Here is a 25186-nt window from a genome sequence, read left to right on the forward strand (position 1 = left end):
ATCAGCAGCAGAGGCTGCAGAACAGCGGATATTGGTGAACAGCAAATGTTTTTGCCTGATCGTTCCTCTGGAAGTTTTGTCTCAGAAGAGTACCCGGCCGTGTGAGGTGTCAGTCTGTCCCTACTGGGGGATGCGTCCTAGTTAGGCTACTCGGGGGTCAGGGACCCGCTTGAGGAGACAGTCTGTCCGTTCTCAGATCTCCAGCTGCGTGCTGGGAGAACCACTACTCTCTTCAAAGCTGTCAGACAGGGACATTTAAGTCTGCAGAGGTTTCTGCTGCCTTTTGTTTGACTATGCCCTGCCCCCAGAGGTGGAGTCTACAGAGGCAGACAGGCCTCCTTGAGCTGCAGTGGGCTCCACCCAGTTGGAGCTTCCCAGCCGCTTTGTTTACCTACTCAAGCCTCAGCAATGGCGGGCGCCGCTCCCCCAGCCTCGCTGCCGCCATGCAGTTCGATCTCAGACTGTTGTGCTAGCAATGAGCGAGGCTCCATGGGCATAGGACCCTCCGAGCCAGCCGCGGGATATAATCTCCTGGTGTGCTGTTTGCTAAGACTGTTGGAAAAGTGCAGTATTAGAGTGGGAGTGACCCAATTTTCCAGGTGCCAGCTGTCACCCCTTTCTTTTGACTAGGAAAGGGAATTCCCTGACCCCTTGCACTTCCCGGGTGAGGCGATGCCTCGCCCTGCTTTGGCTCACACTCGGTGCACTGCACCCACTGTCCTGCACCCACTTTCCGACACTCCCCAGTGAGATGACCCCAGTACCTCAGTTGAAATGCAGAAATCACCCGTCTTCTGCATTGCTCATGCTGAGAGCTGTCAGTATTTCTTGAATGAATGAATTTAAGCTGTGAACATCCTTGCAAATAAATATTTATATAAATCTATGAATCATTTATTCACTCAGTGAAATTTTTTGAGTGCAGCAGGTCTATGAGGTCAGAATTATTTTATAATTCCAAGACATTATTTGCCTTTTTCATACTCATTGTCATGAGCATGCAATAGCATATTTCAAAAGCTATATCACTTGTGTTGTCACAAGAGATTGAATGCAGAACTAGATATGCATATCCAATTATTTCCTATTTAACCAGATATTAAAGAAATTTGCAAAAATCTAAAATGATACCACTCTTCTCATTGTGTTTTTTTAATCTGGAAAAATATTTTCATTTTTAAAATTATGTTACGTATAATTTATGTTAAGTGTAAAACATGTAACATGTTTTTATGTTATATGTAAAATATATAGTAACGGTTTTTAAATTTCCTGGCTTTAATTTCTAATATGGTAAATATTGATAGATTTAAACCACATAAACAAAAGTTCTTTGAGGTCCTCAGTAATTCTGAAGAGTAACTCCGAAGAGTTACTATAAAGGGATCCTGAAACCAAAATGTTTTAAGAACTGCTATTCTAGGCCATGGTAAGAGTTTTGAACTTTGTTCTAAAACTGGTGAGAAGCTGTTGAAGGATTTAAAAGCAAGGTAGTGACGTAATCTGGCTTAACTTTTGAAAAGGTCATTTATCTAACTCAGTGGTCCCCAATCTTTTTGGCACCAGGGACAGGTTTCGTGGAAGACAATTTTACCGTGGACTGGGGTCAGGGGGATGGTTTCAGGATGATTTAAATGCATTACATTTATTGTGCACTTTATTTATATTATTATTACATTGCAATATATTATGAAATAATTATACAACTCACTATAATATAGAATCAGTGGCATTAGATTCTCATAAGGAGCATACAACTTAGATCCCTCATATGTGCAGTTCACAATAAGGGTTGGCATTCCTATGAGAATCTAATGCTGCCACTGATCTGACAAGAGGCAGAGCTCAGACGGTAATGTGAGTGATGGGGAGCAACTGTAAATACAGATGAAGCTTTGCTCACTTGCCCGCCGCTCACCTCCTGTTGTGTAGCCCAGTTCCTAACAGGCCACGGACAGGTAACAGGGATTGGGAACCCCTGTTTTAACTGCTGTCTGAAGAATAGATTATAGTGGGGGAGGGGAACAAATATGAAGTTACTGCGTTTGTCTACGTAGGAAATGGTGGAGGTTTGTACTGATGTGTGGGGTATTAGTTTCCTAGGACAGCTGTAACAAAGTGCCACAAACTAGGTGGCTTAAAACAACAGAAATTTATTGTTAGCAGGGCCATTCTCCCTCTGAAACCTGTAGGGGAGAATCCTTCTTTGCCTCTTTGGGCTTCTGGTATTTGCCTGCAATTCTTGGCATTCCTTGGCTTGTAGATGCATCATTCCAGTGTGTTTCCAAATAAGGTACGCATTTTGAGGTACAAGGAGTTAGAACTTTAAGATATTTTTGGGAGACACAATTAAACTCATAACAGGTAGTAACAATGAAGTAAAGAGAAATGGATAGACATCATATATTTTAGAATATACTCCCTAGTAGGAGTTGTTTGTGGATTCAATATAGAGGATAAGGAAAATAGAATTCAAGGACGGAGCCCAAATTCTTGACTTGAGCAGCTGGGTAATAGAGCCAAATGACATGCCATTTATTAACATGAAGTCTTGGGGTTGGGACACTTTTTCTTGGGGGAAAAATTTCCAGAAGTGGAATTGCAAAGTCCCCTATTTCCTTAAATATCCTCATGCATCTCTTTGTCCAGATATGCTGTAGCATTGTTATATTGTTTTAGTATTATTCTATCAGATCCCCCTTATTTGAACAATCAGATGTAGCAAAATATATTGTAGCCCAATTCACTTAGGTATACTAATGTAAAAAGAAAATAACAAAGGAACAAGGAACATGTGCTATGGGAGAAATTCTTATAGTCAAAGTGGAACAGACAGAAAGAGTTGGCAAAGTCCTATGATATCCCCAAAGTATTTCAAATTAAACTTCGATATGGAAATTCTGATTATGTAAGTTTGATACCATATTAGGATATTGACTACATTTCCCCCTGCCGAATGAAAATCTGGCTTTAGATTAAAATGGCTATCTAAGTTATTTGGTAACCTGATGGGGTTAAGGATGTTAGTTATATTACTAAGTAACATTATAACAAAAATGACCCCTTGATTGGTAAATTAATTTGGACTGGGAAGAACTGCAAAGGAATGATAAATACCTGATGGGGACACTGTACTTTGGAATGTCCTGAGTTACTTGTAATTGGCATACCCCTTGTGTGACCCTAGAAGCTACTGTTATATTGTGGCACTTGTAAAGCACCAGGGCTTCTAAGCCAAGATAGACCCCACATCTGCTGATATGGATCTCTTCCCCTAATATCTGAGCTATATCTCCTGGAGAGAAGAAACCTCCTGGGTGGCTGGATAAGCTGTCACATGAATTACCTCAAGGACTCCAGTCTGACACTGCCCTGATGGCAAATTTGGAATGGTTTCTGTCTGAAATATTTCTGAATAATTGATGCTAATTGTACCCAACAGTAGTTTTGTGAGTCTGAATGATTAGAAGACCGCCTTGTGGATAGCGCACATATATCATCCATTCTTTAGTTTCAACTGCTTGTTTACACTGTACCTATTTTACTCCAATTCCTCTCTCTCCAGCAATTTTAATATGATGTTAAAGTAAATGTAGTTGTTTTAGCTGCAGTTCCCAAAGAAAACTTGCTCTTAAGAACATCTGTGTAGATGTACATTTGATCAATTGCCTTAAAAGGGATGAATAATCAGTAATACTGCCTTTGATTGTTTTCCTTTTAGTTGTTTGCTTGTCATGTTTACAGTAGCTATTTATCAATTTGGATATCATCTATTTAAGTTAGCTTTTACTGTTGCAGCCCATGTGGAGAAAGAGTTTGAAATGCCCATTTCTATTTGATCACAGATGTATGGTTTTTCAAATAAGGTTTTTTTTGTGATTTTGGTTTGGTGTTTGTTTGTTTGTTTTTGAGACAGAGTGTCACTCTGTTGCCCAGGCTAGAGTGCAGTGGTATAATCATGGCTCACCGCAGCCTCAGTGTCCTGGGCTCAGGTGATCCTCCCACCTCGGCCTCTCAAATAGCTGGGACCAGAGGTGTGCACCACCACACCTGGCTTTAAAAAAAAAAAATTCTTATAGAGTCAAGGTCTCCCTGTGTTGCCCAGGCTGGTCTCAAACTCCTAGGCTCAAGCAGTCCTCCCACCTCAGCCTCTCAAAGTACTGAAATTAGAGTTATAAGCCACCATGCCCAGCCTTCAAATGAAGTTTTGATCCTTAATTATTGCTTATACCCAATGAGAAAGACGTCCGGAGAATCAAGTCCTTGTATTTTGCTGTATTTTGTCAGCTTTTTGGAATATATACTGTTACTTTCTGTTTTTTATTCATAGAGAAAACAAGAAAACTGAGGAGTGGGCTGGTCAGAAAGTTATCTTGTAACTATTGATTAACAAGTTAGTTCCATTATTTTGTGGAGGATTAGACAAATGTCCAGAAACAGAAAGACAGCCAGTAAAAGAGTTACCTCTCACTTGTCCAAAGACATGTTACCCATTTGTGGTGATACTGATGGCAACTGGTAGAGAGGCAAGAAGGCAAAGTGTGCACGGGCTACAGATCACCACCCAGAGCAGTGCCACTTTAATGTTGGCTTTATTTACTTGTCATTCTAGATTCTATTTGAATACAAGCTTCCATAGCATGTTAAAAAAAATTGAAAATCACTGATTAAGAATATAGTCTATGCTTAGAAGAGCTCCCCAAAAGTTTAAAAAAATATATAGCCTAAAACCAAGATAAAACCAACATGAACATAAAATACACAGATCTATAATAAAGCTTTCTACAAATCATGTTGTGAGACCATTCCTAGACTATCAATCAGAGACAGTTTCCCAGTTTTAGACACAGCGTGAGGAACTTGCTTGTCTGATTTCCAGTCCTTAGCAGATGAGAGGTAGAAAATTTTATAGAGTTCAGGTACACTGATAATAATAAAGGACAAATGAATATCCTATGGCTGAGGAAAAGCTGCTTAACAAAGAAAAAGACAAAAATCAAACTCAACAAAAAGCAAAAGTAGTCTGGGGCCATTTGGTGAAAGACCAATAGCCTTAAATACCTTAATGCACTGTAAAGGCATCTTTTATAGTATGTACAATAAATGATGTTTTGTTCAGTCATATTCCCAGACATTTACTTGGTGCCAGAAATTGAGGGATATAATCACTTTATGATGTTGACTGCGAATCATCAGAAGAAGGTTAAATCATTGTCCATGTTCTCCATATAGAGTAATGAGAAGTAAGATGTGTTAGAAATAATTATATGCAAAAGCTTACAGGGATGATGTTTTTAATTTTTGGATGCTTAAATGTTAATGTTCCAATTTGAAAAATCTACTGATACAAACTCCCTCATTCTGTAAAGATGCCAGTTAAATAAGATGTTACTGTATCTACATTGTTTCCTAGAAAGAAAGGAAAATACCTAGAACCTGCAGCTGAAAGCTTAACTTATATATATATAGAAAAATAATCATAAAAGGCATTTGCAAGCTTCTAAATTGTCAGATTAATTATCTGTTATAGAGTCACAGATCTCAGTAAGGAGAGACAATACATTCCAGGCTTAGAAATACTATTAAAATTTACCTAAAACTATATTACTAACTCAAAATTTTTTATTACTACTTCGAATTTCTCACAGCCAATTTGCTTGAGTGCCTCACTTATCATACATTCACTTGAAACACTATTTTTTAAATAAAATTTATATTTTAAGTAAATTACTGGATGTAATAAAATTTTCTCATTAGCCATATCATGGGAAAATCCAGCCCCTCTATGCAGCTTTGTTATTACTCATGTATCTTTAGAGCTGACATTAGTAGAGATGGTAGATCAAGTGTGAATTGAATTAGAGCATCAGAATCATGGTCAAAAAAAAAAAATCCAGTTACAGTGAAGAGAATTTTCCACTTGGAATATATATGTGTATATATATATATATACATTGCTTGTAAATATACAAGCTGTAAGAACAGCTTGGAATATATATGTATGTATGTATGTGTGTGTGTGTGTGTGTGTACATATATATACACACACCTGTACAGGAATATACATATATATGTATATATACATATATGTGTGTATATATGTATGTATCTTGACCTAGAAATATGGCTCTTGATTCAGTGTGATAAAATGTATTTAGCAGTTAAAAACCGGGGGCTACACAATTTTATGCAGAAGAAACAGCAGTGTTATCAGTGGCTTAGTGTTAAAGAGATAAAATAAATGATAGTTTCCTTGTACCAGTTCTGAGCTATGTATTTAATATTTTCGTCAACACCTCATTTGGTAGAATAAAAGCATACTATATTTGATGAGGCACACAATTTGGAAATACAAGAAAACTCAGTCCTTAAAGGAAGTATTCCTAAAATGGAGACATGATCAAAAATAAGAAAGAATTGCTGCAGAGTACATGTGGGGAAAAAAATAATCTGTTTAACTTTAGGAGCACATGTGGAAGAAAAAAGAATCCAGAAATCAAACAGAATATAGTAGTGATTTTGCAGCTGGTAACTATAAGCTAAATATCCTGTTCCTCATTGTTTAGACCTTCATTGTATTATCATGTCTGACATTGCACTCCACACTATAGGAAATACATGGGAACATTCTTTTAAAGGGTTTAAGTAAAAGGAAAAAGGTTAAATTAAAGACTAAAATTAATTAGTCTTTAAATTGGTTTAAAGAATAAACTGAATGTGGAGCAAGATTGCCAAATAGGCCCCTCCACCAATTGTCCCCCAGCAGGAACACCAAATTTTAACAAATAACTGCACATAAAAGAGCACTGTCATAAGACCCAAAAATCTGATGAGCAATCACAGTACCTGGTTTTTTTTATTTATTTATTTATTTATTTTTTTTTTTATACTTTAGGTTTTAGGGTACATGTGCACAATGTGCAGGTTTGTTACATATGTATCCACGTGCCATGTTGATTTCCTGCACCCATTAACTCGTCATTTAGCATTAGGTGTATATCCTAATGCTGTCCCTCCCCCTTCCCCCAACCCCACAACAGTCCCCGGAGTGTGATGTTCCCCTTCCTGTGTCCATGAGTTCTCATTGTTCAATTCCCACCTATGAGTGAGAACATGCGGTGTTTGGTTTTTTGTCCTTGCGATAGTTTACTGAGAATGATGTTGTCCAGTTTCGTCCATGTCCCTACAAAGGACATGAACTCATCATTTTTTATGGCTGCATAGTATTCCATGGTGTATATGTGCCACATTTTCTTAATCCAGTCTATCGTTGTTGGACATTTGGGTTGGTTCCAAGTCTTTGCTATTGTGAATAGTGCCGCAATAAACATACGTGTGCATGTGTCTTTATAGCAGCATGATTTATACTCCTTTGGGTATATACCCAGTAATGGGATGGCTGGGTCAAATGGTATTTCTAGTTCTAGATCCCTGAGGAATGGCCACACTGACTTCCACAATGGTTGAACTAGTTTACAGTCCCACCAACAGTGTAAAAGTGTTCCTATTTCTCCACAGCCTCTCCAGCACCTGTTGTTTCCTGATTTTTTAATGATAGCCATTCTAACTGGTGTGAGATGGTATCTCACTGTGGTTTTGATTTGCATTTCTCTGATGGCCAGTGATGATGAGCATTTCTTCATGTGTTTTTTGGCTGCATAAATGTCTTCTTTTGAGAAGTGTCTGTTCATGTCCTTTGCCCACTTTTTGATGGGGTTGTTTTTTTCTTGTAAATTTGTTTGAGTTCATTGTAGATTCTGGATATTAGCCCTTTGTCAGATGAGTAGGTTGCAAAAATTTTCTCCCATTCTGTAGGTTGCCTGTTCACTCTGATGGTAGTTTCTTTTGCTGTGCAGAAGCTCTTTAATTTAATTAGATCCCATTTGTCAATTTTGGCTTTTGTTGCCATTGCTTTTGGTGTTTTAGACATGAAGTCCTTGCCCACGCCTATGTCCTGAATGGTATTGCCTAGGTTTTCTTGTAGGATTTTAATGATTTTAGGTCTAACATTTAAGTCTTTAATCCATCTTGAATTAATTTTTGTATAAGGTGTAAGGAAGGGATCCAGTTTCAGCTTTCTACATATGGCTAGCCAGTTTTCCCAGCACCATTTATTAAATAGGGAATCCTTTCCCCACTTCTTGTTTTTGTCAGGTTTGTCAACGATCAGATAGTTGTAGATATGCGGCATCATTTCTGAGGGCTCTGTTCTGTTCCATTGATCTATGTCTCTGTTGTGGTACCAGTACCATGCTGTTTTGGTTACTGTAGCCTTGTAGTATAGTTTGAAGTCAGAGTACCTGCTTTTAACTTCATATTATTAAAAGAGGCACTGAAGAGGGTAGGAAACACAGTCTTAAGTCGCCGACACCACCCCTTCTCAATCCCACAGCAGCCCTGTGGCGTGGAGAGAGATTCTGCGCACTTGGAGAGGGAGAGCACAGCAACTGGGAGATTTGGCATTGAACTCAGTAGTGCCCTGTCAAAGCAGAGAGCAAAGCCATGCAGGGTTCAGCCAGCACCCACACACAGAAGGAGCATTTGGACTAGCCCTAGCCAGAGGGTAATCGTCGATCCCAGCGATTGGAACTTGAGTTTTGGCAAACCTCACCACTGCGGGCCAAAGATATCTGGGGTCCTAAATGTACTTGAAAGGCAGTCTAGGCCACAGGACTGTAATTCCTAGGCAAGTCCTAGTGCTGAGGTGGGCTTACAGACAGTAGACCAGGGTGGCACATGACTTAGGGAGACATCAGCTAGGGCAACAAAGGGAATGCTCGTGCCATCCCTCTGACTCCTTCCTTCTGTTTGAGAAGAGGAGAGCAAAGAGTAAAGAGGACTTTGTCTTACATCTTGGATACCTGCTCAGCTACAGTAGGATAGGGCACTGGGCAGAGTCTTGAAGCCCCCATTCCAGGGCCTAGCTCCCAGATGACATTTCTAGACACATCCTGGGTCAGAAGGGAACCCACTGCCTTGAAGGGAAGGAGCCAGTCCTGCAGGATTCATCACCTGCAGACTAAAGAGCCCTTGGGTCCTCAATAGCCAACAGCAATGCCCAGTTAGTATGCTGTGGGCCTTGGGTGATACTCTGGGATGTGCTGGCTTCAGGTGAGACCCAGCACATTCCCAGTTGTGGTAGCTACAGTGAAAGACTCCTTCTGCTTCAGAAAAGTAGAGGGAAAAGTAAAGGGGACTTTACCTTGTACCGTAGGTACCAGCTCGGCCACAATGGGCTAAAACGCCAAGCGGGCTGTTGGGGTCCCTGATTCCATGCCTAGGCTCTTGGACGGCTTTGGGCCAGACAAACCTTGGATAGCCTTCTGGACTTGTGGGCCAGAGGGGAGCCCACTGCCCTGAAGGGTGAGTTCTAGGGTTGGCAGCATTCACCACAGCTGACTGAAGAAAAGAGCACTTGGGCTTTCAATGAATATTGGCAATGGCCTGGCAGAGCTCTCCATGGGCTGGTGGTGGTGGTGGTGGCAACTGGGAGAGGCTCCTCTGCCTGTGGAAAAGGGAAGGAAGGACTAGTTTTATGGTTTTAGGGCCAACTTAGCCTCAGTAGAATAGAACACCAGGTAGATTTCTAAGGTTTTTTACTCCAATCCCTAGCTCCCAGACAGCATCTCTGGACCCACCCAGGGCCTGGGGTAACTTGCTTCCCTGAAGGAAAGGACAAAAACCTGGCTGGCTTCCCCACCTGCTAATTGTAGAGCCCTAGGACCTTGAGTAAAGATAGGTGGTAGCCAGGTAGTGATTACAGTGGGCCTTGGGTGAGACCCAGTGCTGTACTGGCTCCAGATGCAACCCAGTACAGTCCCAGTGGTGGTGGCCACAGGGTGTTTGCATCACTCCACCCCAGGATCCAAGTGGCTCAGCACAGGAGAGACTCCATTTGTTTGGGAGAAAATAAGGGAAGAGAACAAGAGTCTCTGTCTGATAATCCAGAGAATTCTTCTGGATCTTATCCAAGACTACCATGTCACTACCTCTATGAGTTTTCAAGAACCACAGTGTTATTGGGCTTGGGACCCAGTTCTCTTCCAATACCTGGAAAACCTTACCAAGAAAAACCTTACCAAGTTTGTGCCCAAATTGTGAAGACTACAATAAATTCTAACTCTTCAATGTTTAAACATCAATGACTATCCATAATCATCAAGATCATCCAGGAAAACACAACCTCACCAAACAAACCAAATAAGGCACCAGGGACCAGTCCTGGAGAAAGAGATATGCAACCTTTCAGACAGAGAATTCAAAATAACTGTTTTGAGGGAACTCAAAGAAATTTAAGATAACACAGAAAACAAATTCAGAATTCTATCATATAAATATAAAAAAGAGATTGAAATAATTAAAAAGAACCAAGCAGAAATTCTAGAGTTGAAAAATGGAATTGACATAGTGAAGAATGCATCAGTCTCTTAATAGCAGAATTAAGCAGAAGAATCTCTGAGCTTGAAGACAGACTAAAAAATACACAGAGGAAACGAAAGAATAAAAAAGAATGAAACACACTTAAAAGATCTAGAAAACAGCCTCAAAAGGGCAAATCTAAGAGTCATTGGCCTTAAGGAGGAGATAGAGAAAGAGACAGGGATAGAAAGTTTATTCAGAGAACTTCCCAAATCTAGAAACAGATACCAACATTCAAGCACAAGAAGGTTATAGAATAGGTTTAACCTAAAGAAGACTACCTCAAGGCATTTAATAATCAAGCTCCCAGAGGTCAAGGGTAAAGAAAGCATCCTAAAAGCATCAAGAAAAAAAGAAACAACATATAATGGAGCTCCAATACATCTGGCAGTAGACTTTTCAGTGGAAACCTTAACAGGCTAGGAGAGAGTGGCATGACATATTTAAAGTGCTAAAGGAAAAACAAAAAAAAACAAAATTTACCCTAGAACAGTTTATCTGGTGAAAATATCCTTCAAGCATGAAGAAGAAATAAAAACTGTCAGACAGACAAAAGCTGAGAGATTTTGTCAACACTACACCTGTCCTATAAGAAATGCTAAAGGGAATTCTTCAATCAGAAGGAAAAGCATGCTAATGAGCAATAAGAAATTATATGAAGGTACAAAACTCACTGGTAATAGTAAACACACAAACACAGAATATAATAACACTGTAATTATGGTTTGTAAACTACTCTTAAGTAGAAAGACTAGTTAATGAACCAATCAAAAATAATAACTAGGATAACTTTTCATAACATAGGACAATAAGACATAAGCAACAAAAAGTTAAAAAGTCAGGGAATTAAGTGAAAATGTTTTTATTAGTTTTTTTTGCCTATTTGTTTATGCAATCACTGTTAAGTTGTCATCAGCTTAATAATAATGGGTTATATTTGCAAGCCTCATTATAACCTCAAATCAAAAAACGTACAAAAATAAAAAGCAATAAATTAAAATATACCAACAGAAAATTACCTTCACTAAAGGAAGACAGGAAACAAGGAAAGAAGAAAGAGAAGACCAGAAAACAAATAACAGAATGGCAGGAGCAAGTCCTTACCTAATCAATAATGACATTGAATGTAAATGGACTAAAAACTCTCCTATCAAAAGACACAGAGTAGCTGAGTGGATTAAAAAATCAAAACCCAATGATCTGTTGCCTACAGGAGACACACTTCACCTACAAAGTTACACACAGATTGAAAATAAAGGAATGCAAAAAGATATTCCATCCCAGTGGAAACAAAAAAAGATCAGGAGTAGCTATAGTTATATCAGACAAAATAGATTTCAAGACAAAAACTATAAGAAGAGACAAGGTCATTATATAATGATAAAGGGGTCAGTTTAGCAAAAGGATATAATAATTATAAATATATATGCATCCAACACTGAAGCACCCAGATACATAAAGGAAATATTATTAGAGGTAAAGAGAGAGGCCCCAATACAATAGTAGCTGGAGACTTCAACATACCACTTTCAGCATTGGACAGATCTTTCAGACAGAAAATCAAAGAAACATCAGACTTAGTCTATACTGCACAACAGTGAATCTAACAGATATTTACAGAACATTTCATCGAATGACTGTCCAGTACACATTCTTCTAGGCACATAAATCATTCTCAAGGATAGACCATATGTTAGGCCACAAAATAAGTCTTATCCAAAAACTGAAATAATATTAAGCATCTTCTCTGACCACAATGGAATGAAACTACAGAATTTAGTTTGCTACTATTTTGTTGAGGATTTCTGAATCAATATTCATCAGAGATACTGGCCTGTAAATAACAAGAATAATTTTGGAAACTATACAGACACATGGAAATTAAACAGTATGCTCCTGAATGACCAGTGAGTCAATGAAGAAATTAAGAAAATTGAAAAATTTCTTAAACAATGGTGAAAACGAAATATACCAAAACCTATAAGACACAGTGAAAGCAGTACCAAGAGAGAAGTTTATAGCACCTACATCAAAAAAGAAGAAAAACTTCAGATAACGTAATGGTGCATCCTAAAGAACCAGAAAAGCAAGAGTAAACAAACCCAAAATAGTAGAAGAAAAGAAATAATAAAATAATAAATAAAATAATAAAAATCAGAGCAGAAATAAATAAATCAAATTGAAATGAAGGAAGGAATACAGTCATCAAAATGAAAACTTGGTGTTTTGAAAAGACAAATAAAATTGACAAACTTTTAGCCAGACTAAAAAAAAAAAAAAAGAAGACCCAAATAAAATCAGAGATGAAAAGGTAGACATTACAGCCAATACCACTGAAATTCAAAGGATCATTAAGTGACACTATGAGCAACTAACTATATGTCAATAAATTAGAAAATATAGAGAAAATGGGGAAATTTGTAGACACATACAACCTACCAAGATTGAACCATGAAGAAATCCAAAACCTTAACACACCAGTAACACATAACAAGATAGAAGCCGAAATAAAGTTTTCCAGTAAAGAAAAGCCTAGGACCTCGTGGCTTCACTGCTGAATTCTACCAAACATTTAAAAAAGAACTAATACCAGTCCTTCTCAAACTATTCCAAAAAAAAATAGAGGAGGGAAGACTTCCAAACTCATTCTATAAGGCCAGTATTATCATGATAACCAAAACCAGACAAAGATCAAAAAAAGAAAACTACAGACCAGTATCTCTGATGAATATTGATTCAGAAATCCTCAACAAAATAGTAGCAAACTAAATTCAACAATACATTAAAAAATCACTCCTCATAACCAAGTTGGTTTTATTACAGGGATGCAAGGATGGCTCAACGTGTGCAAATAAATCAGTGTAATACATTATGTCATCAGAATGAAGGACAAAGACCATATGATCATTTCAATTGATGCTGAAAAAGTATTTGATAAAATTCAATATTCCTTCATGATAAAAATCCTTAACAAACTAGATATAGAAGGAACATCTTACCTCAACATAATAAAAGTCTTATATGACAGACCCAAAGCTAGTATCATAGTGAATGGGGAAAAAACAGCCTTTCCTGTAAGATCTGGAACATGACAAGGATACCCATTTTCACCACTATTACTCAACATGATGCTGGAAGACCTAGCTAGAGCAATCAGTCAAGAAAAAGAAATAAAGGGCATCCAAATTGGAAAGGAAGAAGTCAAATTATCTTTGTTTAATTTGTTTATCATAAGATTATAGGATCTTATATTTTGGAAAAGCTAAAGACTCCACCATAAAACAATTAGAACTGATAAACAAATTCAGTAAAGTTGCAGGATACAAATCAACATACAAAAATCAGTAGCATTTCTTTCTTTTTATTTATTTATTTATTTTTTGAGATGGAGTCTTGCTCTGTCACCCAGGCTGAAGTGCAGTGGCGTGATCTCGGCTCACAAAAATCGGTAGCATTTCTATATGCCAATGCAAACAGTCTGAAAAAGAAATTTTAAAAGTAATTCCATTTACAGTAGCCACAGATAAAATTAAATACCCAGGAATTAACCAAAGAAGTGAAAGATCTCTACAATGAAAACTACAAAACATTGATGCAAGAAATTGAAGGGAACACACAAAGGTGGAAAGATATTCCATATTCATGGATTGGAAGAATCAATATTGTTAAAATATCCATACTACCCAAAGTAATCTATAAATTCAATGCAATTTCTATTAAAATACCAATGATATTCTTCACAGAAATAGAAAAAACAATCCTAAAATTTATATGGAACCACAAAAGACCCAGAATAGCCAAAGCTATCCTGAGCAAAAAGAACAAAACTGGAAGGGTCACATTATCTGACTTCAAATTATACTACAAAACTATAGTAACAAAAACTGCTTGGTATTGACATAAAAATAGACACATAGATGAATGAAACAGAATAGAGAACCCAGAAACAAATCTGTGCACCTATAGTGAACCCTTTTTCAACAAAAGTACCAAAAACATACATGGGGAAAAGACAGTCTCTTTAATAAATGGTGCTGGGAAAACTGGATACCCATATGCAGAAGAATGAAACTAGACCCCTGCCTCTCATGGTGTACAAAAGTCAGACCAAATGGATAAAAGACTTAGATCTGAGATCTCAAACTATGAAACTACTACAAGAAAACATTGGGGAACTCTCCAGGACTTTGATCTCCATAAAAATTTCTTAAAACCCCACAAACACAGGCAACCAAAGCAAAAATGAACAAATGAGATCACATCAAGTTGAAAAGCTTCTGCACAGCAAAGGAAACAATCAACAAAGTGAAAGACAACCCACAGAATGGGAGAAAATATACAAGAGATTTATAACCAGAAGGAGCAAAAAAACCCTAATAATCTGGTTTTATTTTCATTTTTTTATTTTTATTTTTTGAGACAGGATCTTGCTCTGTCACCTAGGCTGGAGTACAGTGGCATGTCTCAGCTCACTGCAATCCCTACCTCCCGGATTCAAGCAATTCTCCAACCTCAGCCTCCCAGGTAGCTGGGATTACAGGTGTGAGCCACTGTGCGTGGCTAATTTTTTTTATATTTTTTAATAGAGATGGGGTTTCACCATGTTGGCCAGGCTGCTCTTGAACTCCTGGCCTCAAGTGGCCCACCTGCCTCAGCCTCCCAAAGTGCTAGAATTACAGGCGTGACCCACCACGCCTGGCCTAATAATCAGATTTAAAAATGGGCAAATGATTTGAATAGATCTTTCTCGAAGACATAAAAATGGCAATCAAGTATATGAAAAGTGGTCAACATCATTGATCATCAGAGAAATGCAAATCAAAATACAATGACTTATCATCTTACTCCAGTGAAAATGGCTTATATACAAATACAGGCAATAACAAATACTGGCGAGGATGTGGAAAAAAGGGAACCCTTATACACTGTTGTGGGAATGTAAATTAGTACAGCCACTATGGAGAACAGTTTGGAGGTTTCTCAAACAACTAAAAATAGAGCTATCATAGGATCCAGCAATCCCACTGCTGGGTATATACCCCAAAGAAGGGGAATCAGTATGTTGAAGGGATATACATACACCCATGTTTGTTGCAGCACTGTTCGCAATAGCCAAGATTTGGAGGCAATCTAAGTGTCCATCAGCAAACAAATGGATAAAGAAAATGTGGTACTTATATACAATGGAGTATTATTCAGTCATTAAAAAGAATGAGATCTTGCCATTTGCAACAACATAGATAGACCCTGGAGATCATTATGTTAAGTGAAATAAGCCATGCACAGACAAACTTTGCATATTCTCATTTATTTGTAGGAGCTAAAAATTAAAATAGTTGAACTCATGGAGATAGTAGGAGGATGGTGACCACTGGAGGCTGGGAAGGTTTGCAGGGGTGTGGGGGAGAAGTGGGGATGGTTAATGGGTATGAAAACTAGTTAGAATGACTAAGACCTAATATTTGATAGCACAACAGGGTGACTATGGTCAATAATAATTTAATTGTACATTTTAAAATGAGTACAAACTAAAAGCACAATTGGATTGCTTATAACACAAAGGATAAATGCTTGAGGGGATGGATACCCCATTTGTCATGATGTGATTATTACACATAGCATGCTATATCAGTATCTCATGTACCCCACAAGTATATATACCTACTGTGTACCCACAAAAATTAAAAAATTTTGAATTTAAAGAAAAAAAAAACAGGAAAAAATTAAAGTAGTGTATTCATTCTCTCATTTCATGAACATTTATTGAGCACACAGTATATGCAAGACACTGAGCTAGGCACTGGATGAAAGACGTAGTACTTGCCTACAAGAAGTTTATAGTCTCAGTGGAAGAGATAGATAAGAATATAAAGTATGTGTTGTGCCACAGTAGTAGAAAAGAGGAGCACCTAACCCTACTTGAGGAGTCAGGGGAGGTTTTCTTAAGAAGGTGAACTGAGTCTTAAAGTTTGGGGGATTTCATTTTCCTGCAGGATTCCAGACTAATAATAATCTCAAAATTCTCCCACCACAAAACACTCAGAAATGCAGAATAAAATATAATAAGCACCTCTTTAAATGCATAGACAAGCTTACAAAAAAGCAACTCAACTCTCCAAGGGCCTAAATAAGCATAGCTAAAAACAAAATAGGAAGCTTTAAAATAGTTTTTTAAATAAAGCTTTAAAAACAAAGTGGTAAGTTTAAACCAACACTGGGCTGCTCTCAAAGGATTTGGCAGTCTCAATACCTATGGGGTAGAGATCTCAAATAATACCAACCACCCTCAGAGTAGACTGAAAAATTCTACCCACTGACAGAGAATTGGCACAGAGAGTTTGTCTTAGCCGTGCTCCAAGTCCGGGGTTAGGGGTGGCAGTGAAGGTGGGTTTGCTCTTTTTAAATTTGCACTTCTTAAGTTTTCAAAAATCCCCAGGCTAAGAAGTCAACTAAGTGATCTTAAGCTGATAATATATCTGGGATGCTTGACAGAAACAAAAGCAAAATCATTCTGGAGGGACAGACCCTCAGTCTAAGGAGCACAGCACAGATTTTTTCAAAGATAAAACCCCACTTAAACTTACAGTGCAGAGTCAAAAAGCATATAGGAATCAGTAAGTAGGTGTCAGCCAGCACAACAAACATCACTCTGCTTCCCCTCCCTCAACTCAAATAAAAGAAATATAGGGACTATAAAATAAGTCAATTTAAAATGTTCAAATATATCAGAGGAATTTTTTAAACATGAGAAAAGAGCAAGATTTTATCTTTAAAATGTTGAGGGACAGTTTCCAGGTAGAGCAAGGAGCATTCACAGCTATGGGAGTCCAGATAAATATTCTTTTTTCTTTCTTTCTTTCTTTCTTTCTTTCTTTCTTTCTTTCTTTCTTTCTTTCTTTCTTTCTTTCTTTCTTTCTTTCTTTCTTTCTTTCTTTCCTTCTTTCCTTCTTTCCTTCTTTCCTTCTTTCCTTCTTTCCTTCCCTTCCTTCCCTTCCTTCCTTCCTTCCTTCCTTCCTTCCTTCCTTCCTTCCTTCCTTCCTTTCTTTCTTTCTTTCTTTCTTTCTTTCTTTCTTTCTTTCTTTCTTTCTTTCTTTCTTTCTTTCTTTCTTTCTTTCTTTCTTTCTTTCTGTGGAGGGAGGAGATGGAGTCTTACTGTGTCACCCAGGCTGGAGTGCAGTGGCACTATCTCAGCTCACTGCAACCTCCATCTCTGGGATTCCAGCAATTCTTCTGTCTCAGCCTCCCAAGTAGCTGGGACTACAGGTGCACGCCACCACACCTGGCTAATTTTTTGTATTTTAGTAGAGACAGAGTTTCACCATGTTGCCCAGGCTGGTCTGGAACTGCTGAACTCAGGCAATCCACCCACCTTGGCCTCCCAAAGTGCCAGGATTACAGGCATGAGCCACCACTCCAGGCCCCAGATAAGTATTCTTATAGGAATTTGCAGTCACAAAATTGGGAAGAGAAGGTATTGGGAGAGAGACGAGCAAGGCTTGGTTCATAAAATGCCTTGCATTCTGGATTAGTGAGGACTCTTGTTTACAAGTGACAAAAAGATCACACTTATCTAGGGAGTATTTTGCTGTTATTGGCTTACCTAACCAAGAAAAAATATTGTTGAAATGACAAGAACCAGAGACCCTCATTCTCTCTCCATGTCTCACCACTACTTTTTTCTTTGTGAATACTTATTCCCTTCTACTGCAGACTGATTTTCACCCCAAAGTAGAGAACATTACCACTTGCAGTTTTTGGCTCATGCCCTTTTCTAATTTTCTTTCTTTTTTGTTGTGGTAAAATATATGTGGAATTTACCATTTTAACCATTTTTACATGTACAGTTCAGTGGCATTAAGTACATTCACATTATTGTGCAGTTATCACCACTATTCATCTCCAGAACTTTTCCACCATCCCAAACTGAAACTCTGTACCCATTAGACAAGAACTCCCCATGCTTCCCTCCTCCCTGCCCCTGGTAACCACTATTCTATTTCATGTTCCTATGAATTTGACTACTCTAGGTATCTCATATAAATGGAATCACATAATATTTGTCCTTCTGTGTCTAGCTTCTTTGACCACACTCTCTTTTTTAAAATTGACACATAATAATTGTACATGTTTATAGGGTTGCACCCTTTACTTTTGATCAGAGAGGAAAGAACCTTCTATGTTCACACACTTCTATCTTATAGCTCCATTTTCAAAAATTTTGAAAGAAAACTAATTGGCTTGGCTTGAGTAACTTGCATACTTTCAGACGAGGAAGATGACCAGTGCTGTGATTTGCCCATTTTGGGTTGCATGACCACCTTAGTATCTTCCCCAGTTCTCTGTGTAAACATACCTTCTTATAGAGTCCTTTGTCCTTTCTATCTAAAATAGCACCCACATCAATCTAGTCTCTTACTCTATTTTGATTGTTTTCCAGCGTACTCATCACTTCCTAGTATTAAATATATTTATTTGCTTATTGATTCCCTAACCACTACAACATAAGATTTATAACATTAGCGACCTTCTCTGTCTCATTCGTCTCATTGTTTCCAGTGCCTAGAACATGACTGGAACATAATTGGAGCTCAGTAACTATTTTTAATTAATTAATTAGACATTGAGGTAGAGATATAGATTTAGTATTCACTGGTAAATGTGATTAAAAGAAATTGATTAGGCTTTCTTCCACCTCCATAGTCAAGATGAACAACTAGAAATTGAAGGGAAAGGAACTTTAAGTATATATGAACACGGTGATTAAACATGAAGGTTATGCACAAATAGTGAAAGAACTATGCTTTCTAAAGATATATAATTGTGGAAAATACAACCTTGCATGATGGATGCCTAAGTAGAATCCTGAAATTGCAGTAGATTAAGCTCTTTCTGAAATTGCTTCCTAATGCAGGACATTCACATTTAAACTATAAATGTGAATGTATAAACCCATCAAGTGTTTGCATGTATGTGTGTGTGTGCGTGCTCTCACGCACACACACTTTTATTAACATTGGAAGCTGACAAATACAGATATGAGTCTTAAGCCATAATGGTCAGTACTGTTCTTTCGAAATTGCCCTTAGCTTTCCCAATCAAGACAACATTCTCTGGAGCAGAACTTCACATTGTCAGCCTGCCCTGCATAAGAATCACTCAGATACTACTCACTATAGCTGCCTTATCTCTCTTCCCCTACCTGTTCTTAATCTCAAGGGCAGGGCAAGTCAAAGGGAAGCAAGATAAACAAAAAAAGGCAGGGGTTGCAATCCTAGTCTCTGATAAAATAGACTTTAAACCAACAAAGATCAAAAGAGACAAGGCCATTACATAATGGTAAAGGGATCAATTCAACAAGAAGAGCTAACTATCCTAAATATATATGCACCCAATACAGGAGCACCCAGATTCATAAAGCTAGTCCTGAGTGACCTACAAAGAGACTTAGACTCCCACACAATAATAATGGGAGATTTTAACACCCCACTGTCAACATTAGACAGATCAACGAGACAGAAAGGTAACAAGGATACCCAGGAATTGAACTCAGCTCTGCACCAAGCAGACCTAATAGACATCTAAAGAACTCTCCACCCCAAATCAACAGAATATACATTTTTTTCAGCACCACACCACACCTATTCCAAAATTGACCACACAGTTGGAAGTAAAGCTCTCCTCAGCAAATGTAAAAGAACAGAAATTGTAACAAACAGTCTCTCAGACCACAGTGCAATCAAACTAGAACACAGGATTAAGAAACTCACTCAAAACCGCTCAACTACATGGAAACTGAACAGCCTGCTCCTGAATGACTACTGGGTACATAACGAAATGAAGGCAGAAATAAAGATGTTCTTTGAAACCAACGAGAACAAAGACACAACATACCAGAATCTCTGGGATATATTCAAAGCACTGTGTGGAGGGAAATTTATAGCACTAAGTGCCCACAAGAGAAAGCAGGAAAGATCCAAAATTGACACCCTAACATCACAATTAAAAGAACTAGAAAAGCAAGAGCAAACACATTCAAAAGCTAGCAGAAGGCAAGAAATAACTAAAATCAGAGCAGAACTGAAGGAGATAGAGACACAAAAAACCCTTCAAAAAATTAATGAATCCAGGAGCTGGTTTTTTGAAAAGATCAACAAAATTGATAGACCACTAGCAAGACTAACAAAGAAGAAAAGAGAGAAGAATCAAGTAGACGCAATAAAGAATGATAAAGGGGATATCACCACTGATCCCACAGAAAAACAATCTACCATCAGAGAATACTACAAACACCTCTACTCAAATAAACTAGAAAATCTAGAAGAAATGGATAAATTCCTGGACACATACACCCTCCCAAGACTAAACCAGGAAGAAGTTGAATCTCTAAATAGACCAATAACAGGCTCTGAAATTGTGGCAATAATCAATAGCTTACCAACCAAAAAGAGTCCAGGACCTGATGGATTCACAGCCTAATTCTACCAGAGGTACAAGGAGGAACTGGTACTATTCCTTCTGAAACTATTCCAATCGATAGAAAAAGAGAGAATCCTCCCTCTAACACATTTTATGAGGCCAGCATCATCCTGATACCAAAGCCTGACAGAGACACAACTAAAAAAGAGAATTTCAGACCAATATCCTTGATGAACATTGATGCAAAAATCCTCAGTAAAATACTGGCAAACCAAATCCAGCAGCACATCAAAAAGCTTATCCACCATGATCAGGTGGGCTTCATCCCTGGGATGCAAGGCTGGTTCAACATACACAAATCAATAAATGTAATCCAGCATATAAACAGAACCAAAGACAAAAACCACATGATTATCTCAATAGATGCAGAAAAGGCCTTTGACAAAATTCAACAACCCTTCATGCTAAAAACTCTCAATAAATTAGGTATTGATGGGACGTATCTCAAAATAAGAGCTATCTATGACAATCCCACAGCCAATATCATACTGAATGGGCAAAAACTGGAAGCATTCCCTTTGAAAACTGGCACAAGACAGGGATGCCCTCTCTCACCACTCCTATTCAACATAGTGTTGGAAGTTCTGGCCAGGGCAATCAGGCAGAAGAAGGAAATAAAGGGTATTCAATTAGGAAAAGAGGAAGTCAACTTGTCCCTGTTTGCAGATGACATGATTGTATATCTAGAAAACCCCATTGTCTCAGCCCAAAATCTCCTTAAGCTGATAAGCAACTTCAGCAAAGTCTCAGGATACAAAATCAATGTGCAAAAATCACAAGCATTCTTATACACCAATAAGACAAACAGAGAGCCAAATCATGAGTGAACTCCCATTCACAATTGCTTCAAAGAGAATAAAATACCTAGGAATCCAACTTACAAGGGATGTGAAGGACCTCTTCAAGGAGAACTACAAACCACTGCTCAATGAAATAAAAGAGGATACAAACAAATGGAAGAACATTCCATGCTCATGGGTTGGAAGAATCAATGTCGTGAAAATGGCCATACTGCCCAAGGTAATTTATAGATTCAATGCCATCCCCATCAAGCTACCAATGACTTTCTTCACAGAATTGGAAAAAAATACTTTAAAATTCATATGGAACCAAAAAAGAGCCTGCATCGCCAAGTCAATCCTAAGCCAAAAGAACAAAGCTGGAGGCATCACACTACCTGACTTCAAACTGTACTACAAGGCTACAGTAACCAAAACAGCATGGTACTGGTACCAAAACAGAGATATAGATCAATGGAACAGAACAGAGCCCTCAGATGTAATGCTGCATATCTACAACTATCTGATCTTTGACAAACCTGAAAAAAACAAGAAATGGGGAAAGGATTCCCTATTTAATAAATGGTGCTGGGAAAACTGGCTAGCCATATGTAGAAAGCTGAAGCTGGATCCCTTCCTTACACCTTATACAAAAATTAATACAAGATGGATTAAAGACTTAAATGTTAGACCTAAAACCATAAGAACCCTAGAAGACAACCTAGGCAATACCATTCAGGACATAGGCATGGGCAAGGACTTCATGTCTAAAACACCAAAAGCAATGGCAGCAAAAGCCAAAATTGACAAATGGGATCTAATTAAACTAAAGAGCTTCTGCACAGCAAAAGAAACTACCATCAGAGTGAACAGGCAACCTACAGAATGGGAAAAATTTTTGTAACCTACTCATCTGACAAAGGGCTAATATCCAGAATCTACAATGAACTCAAACAAATCTACAAGAAAAAAACAACCCCATCAAAAAGTGGGCGAAGGATATGAATAGACACTTCTCAAAAGAAGACATTTATGCAGCCAAGAGACACATGAAAAGATGCTTATCATCATTGGCCGTCAGAGAAATGCAAATCAAAACCACAGTGAGATACCATCTCACACCAGTTAGAATGACCATCATTAAAAAGTCAGGAAACAACAGGTGCTGGAGAGGATGTGGAGAAATAGGAACACTTTTACACTGTTGGTGGGACTGTAAACTAGTTCAACCATTGTGGAAGTCAGTGTGGCCATTCCTCAGGGATCTCGAACTAGAAATACCATTTGACCCAGCCATCCCATTACTGGATATATACCCAAAGGAGTATAAATCATGCTGCTATAAAGACACATGCACACGTATGTTTATTGCGGCACTATTCACAATAGCAAAGACTTGGAACCAACCCAAATGTCCAACAACGATAGACTGGATTAAGAAAATGTGGCACATATACACCATGGAATACTATGCAGCCATAAAAAAGGATGAGTTCATATCCTTTGTAGGGACATGGATGAAGCTGGAAACCATCATTCTCAGTAAACTATCGCAAGGACAAAAAACCAAACACCGCATGTTCTCACTCATAGTTGGGAATTGAACAATGAGAACACATGGACACAGGAAGGGGAACATCACACCCGGGGCCTGTTGTGGGGTGGGATAGCATTAGGAGATATACCTAATGTTAAATGATGAGTTGATGGGTGCAGCCCACCAACACGGCACATGTATACATATGTAACTAACCTGCATGTTGTGCACATGTACCCTAAAGGTTAAAGTATAATAAACAAAACAAAACAAAACAAAAAAACCCTGCATATAAGTGGACTCACACAGTTCACACCTATGTTGGGTGCAGCACACCAACATGGCACATGGATACATATGTAACAAACCTGCACATTGTGCACATGTACCCTAAAACTTAAAGTATAATAATAATAATAAAGATAAAGGTTGTATCTAAAAAGACAAGAAAAAAAGTAGGCAAAAATGATCTCCTGTGCTTCCTGACTTTTTCATGCTGCTTTCCATCTTTTACTTTTCTTAGAGTTTATTATCTTTATGATGCTTCCTGGACATCCCAAACTTAGCCATAGTTGCACCTTAGCCAAGTGTACCCTACCCCAACTCCCTGCTAAAATTACTTCTTTCATTATCTCCTCTCACCCATGTAATAAGCACCTTACCTCCAAATCCAATCACACCTTCATTCCATAGTAGGAAAACAAGCTACATTGCCTCAAGGTTGTCCCCCTGCCATGACTTTTTTCTTACTACCTATCTGAACCATGAAATAAGTTCTCTATGGCAGCTTCTTGCTTTTCTTTCCAGGAGATGAATAGGGAGACCCATTGCCAAAAAGTTCCAGAGCCAACCTCCACCCCTACATTCAGCTGTTAGGAAGTGGGAAAAGCAGATATGGGTACCCAAGAATAGTTTGGCTGGCATAACGTCACCCTTCCAAGTTATTCAGATTAACAGTTTCACATTTATTCTCAATTACCAGGGGCATGATGGCCATGCATATTACAAAGTGCTTATGAAGTTAATTACTAAATTCTACTTTTCACTTGTGTACTTTATTTGTTGCTCATGTAATGTGATTAGCTGCTCTCAATTTAAGAAGTGGCATTGCTAAAAAGTACTCAACTGCACTACAATTAATAGTATATATAGTTTTCTTGGTTTTAAAGGAAAATAACTGAAATGTTGGAATTTCCTAAGTATTCTATGGCAACTTTTGGCTTTCTTAACAACTTCTGGGACTTTGTATGCTTTGAAATCACATTACTTTATGTTATTTGATCTGGTTGTGAAACCCAGTGTTATTAGCCTGGAATTTGCAAGTCTTTGAAAAGGGATAAAAAGCTATCCACTATAAATCACAGACTCGCTAGACAGATTTGGGGACAAGCTTAGGAAAAAAAAAAATCCTAATACTGGCCAAGATAAATGAGACATAGTGTCAATTTTTCTGCCATGAACTAGGTAACCAAACTGCCTCACTTTAAGAATTCCTCTTTGGATTATTACCTGCAGATATCTGGAGTAACTGGTCATCCTGTTACTCCATTGTAGCTGCTACAGTGCACAAGTTATCATTCTTTATTCTTCAGGATGGTGAGGCTGGTCAGAAGTCGCTATGAAGCTCAGATAACTGACTTCTTTTCCGAAGTCTGATAAACCTATGGAACTTTGGTATATCAGATAAATTGGCTACAGTTTATGTACTTTCATACTTTTGCAATTACTTAGACTTCTAAAATGTATTGTTTCTTTTATAGGACAATGAAGGCCAAACAGCTCTGCATTATGGTAAGAAGTTTCTAAATTATTAAATAATCATATTTGAACATATTCTCTATTTGTTTATTTCAACTTTGTCCATTCCTAAATAGTGCTTAGATAGGTACCTGGCAGCTAGCAGAGATACAATAACTTTTTGTTTAAAAAATGTATTAGGCCAGGCGTGGTGGCTCACGCCTGTAATCCCAGCACC

The 25186-nt window shown here is 38.1% G+C and overlaps 1 protein-coding gene across 3 annotated transcripts in view; it reads left to right on the forward strand.

The window, feature by feature from the left end:
* The window catches only part of ACBD6 (acyl-CoA binding domain containing 6), a 235814-nt gene that overhangs the window by 169489 nt on the left and 41139 nt on the right, over positions 1-25186 (forward strand). For 2 of the 3 annotated variants that reach the window (XR_004249257.2, XM_032160849.2), the window contains exon 7: positions 24972-25002. The exons of the other annotated variant lie outside the window; for it this stretch is intronic. Coding sequence is in view for 1 of the 2 variants with exons in the window: in XM_032160849.2 (XP_032016740.1) it covers positions 24972-25002 (31 nt within the window). In the remaining variant the exon portion in view is untranslated. The remainder of the gene's footprint in view (positions 1-24971; positions 25003-25186) is intronic. 3 annotated transcript variants of the gene reach the window in all.

This window comes from Hylobates moloch, unplaced genomic scaffold, assembly GCF_009828535.3.
Source record: "Hylobates moloch isolate HMO894 unplaced genomic scaffold, HMol_V3 SCAFFOLD_8, whole genome shotgun sequence".
Taxonomy (NCBI): Eukaryota; Metazoa; Chordata; class Mammalia; order Primates; family Hylobatidae; genus Hylobates; species Hylobates moloch.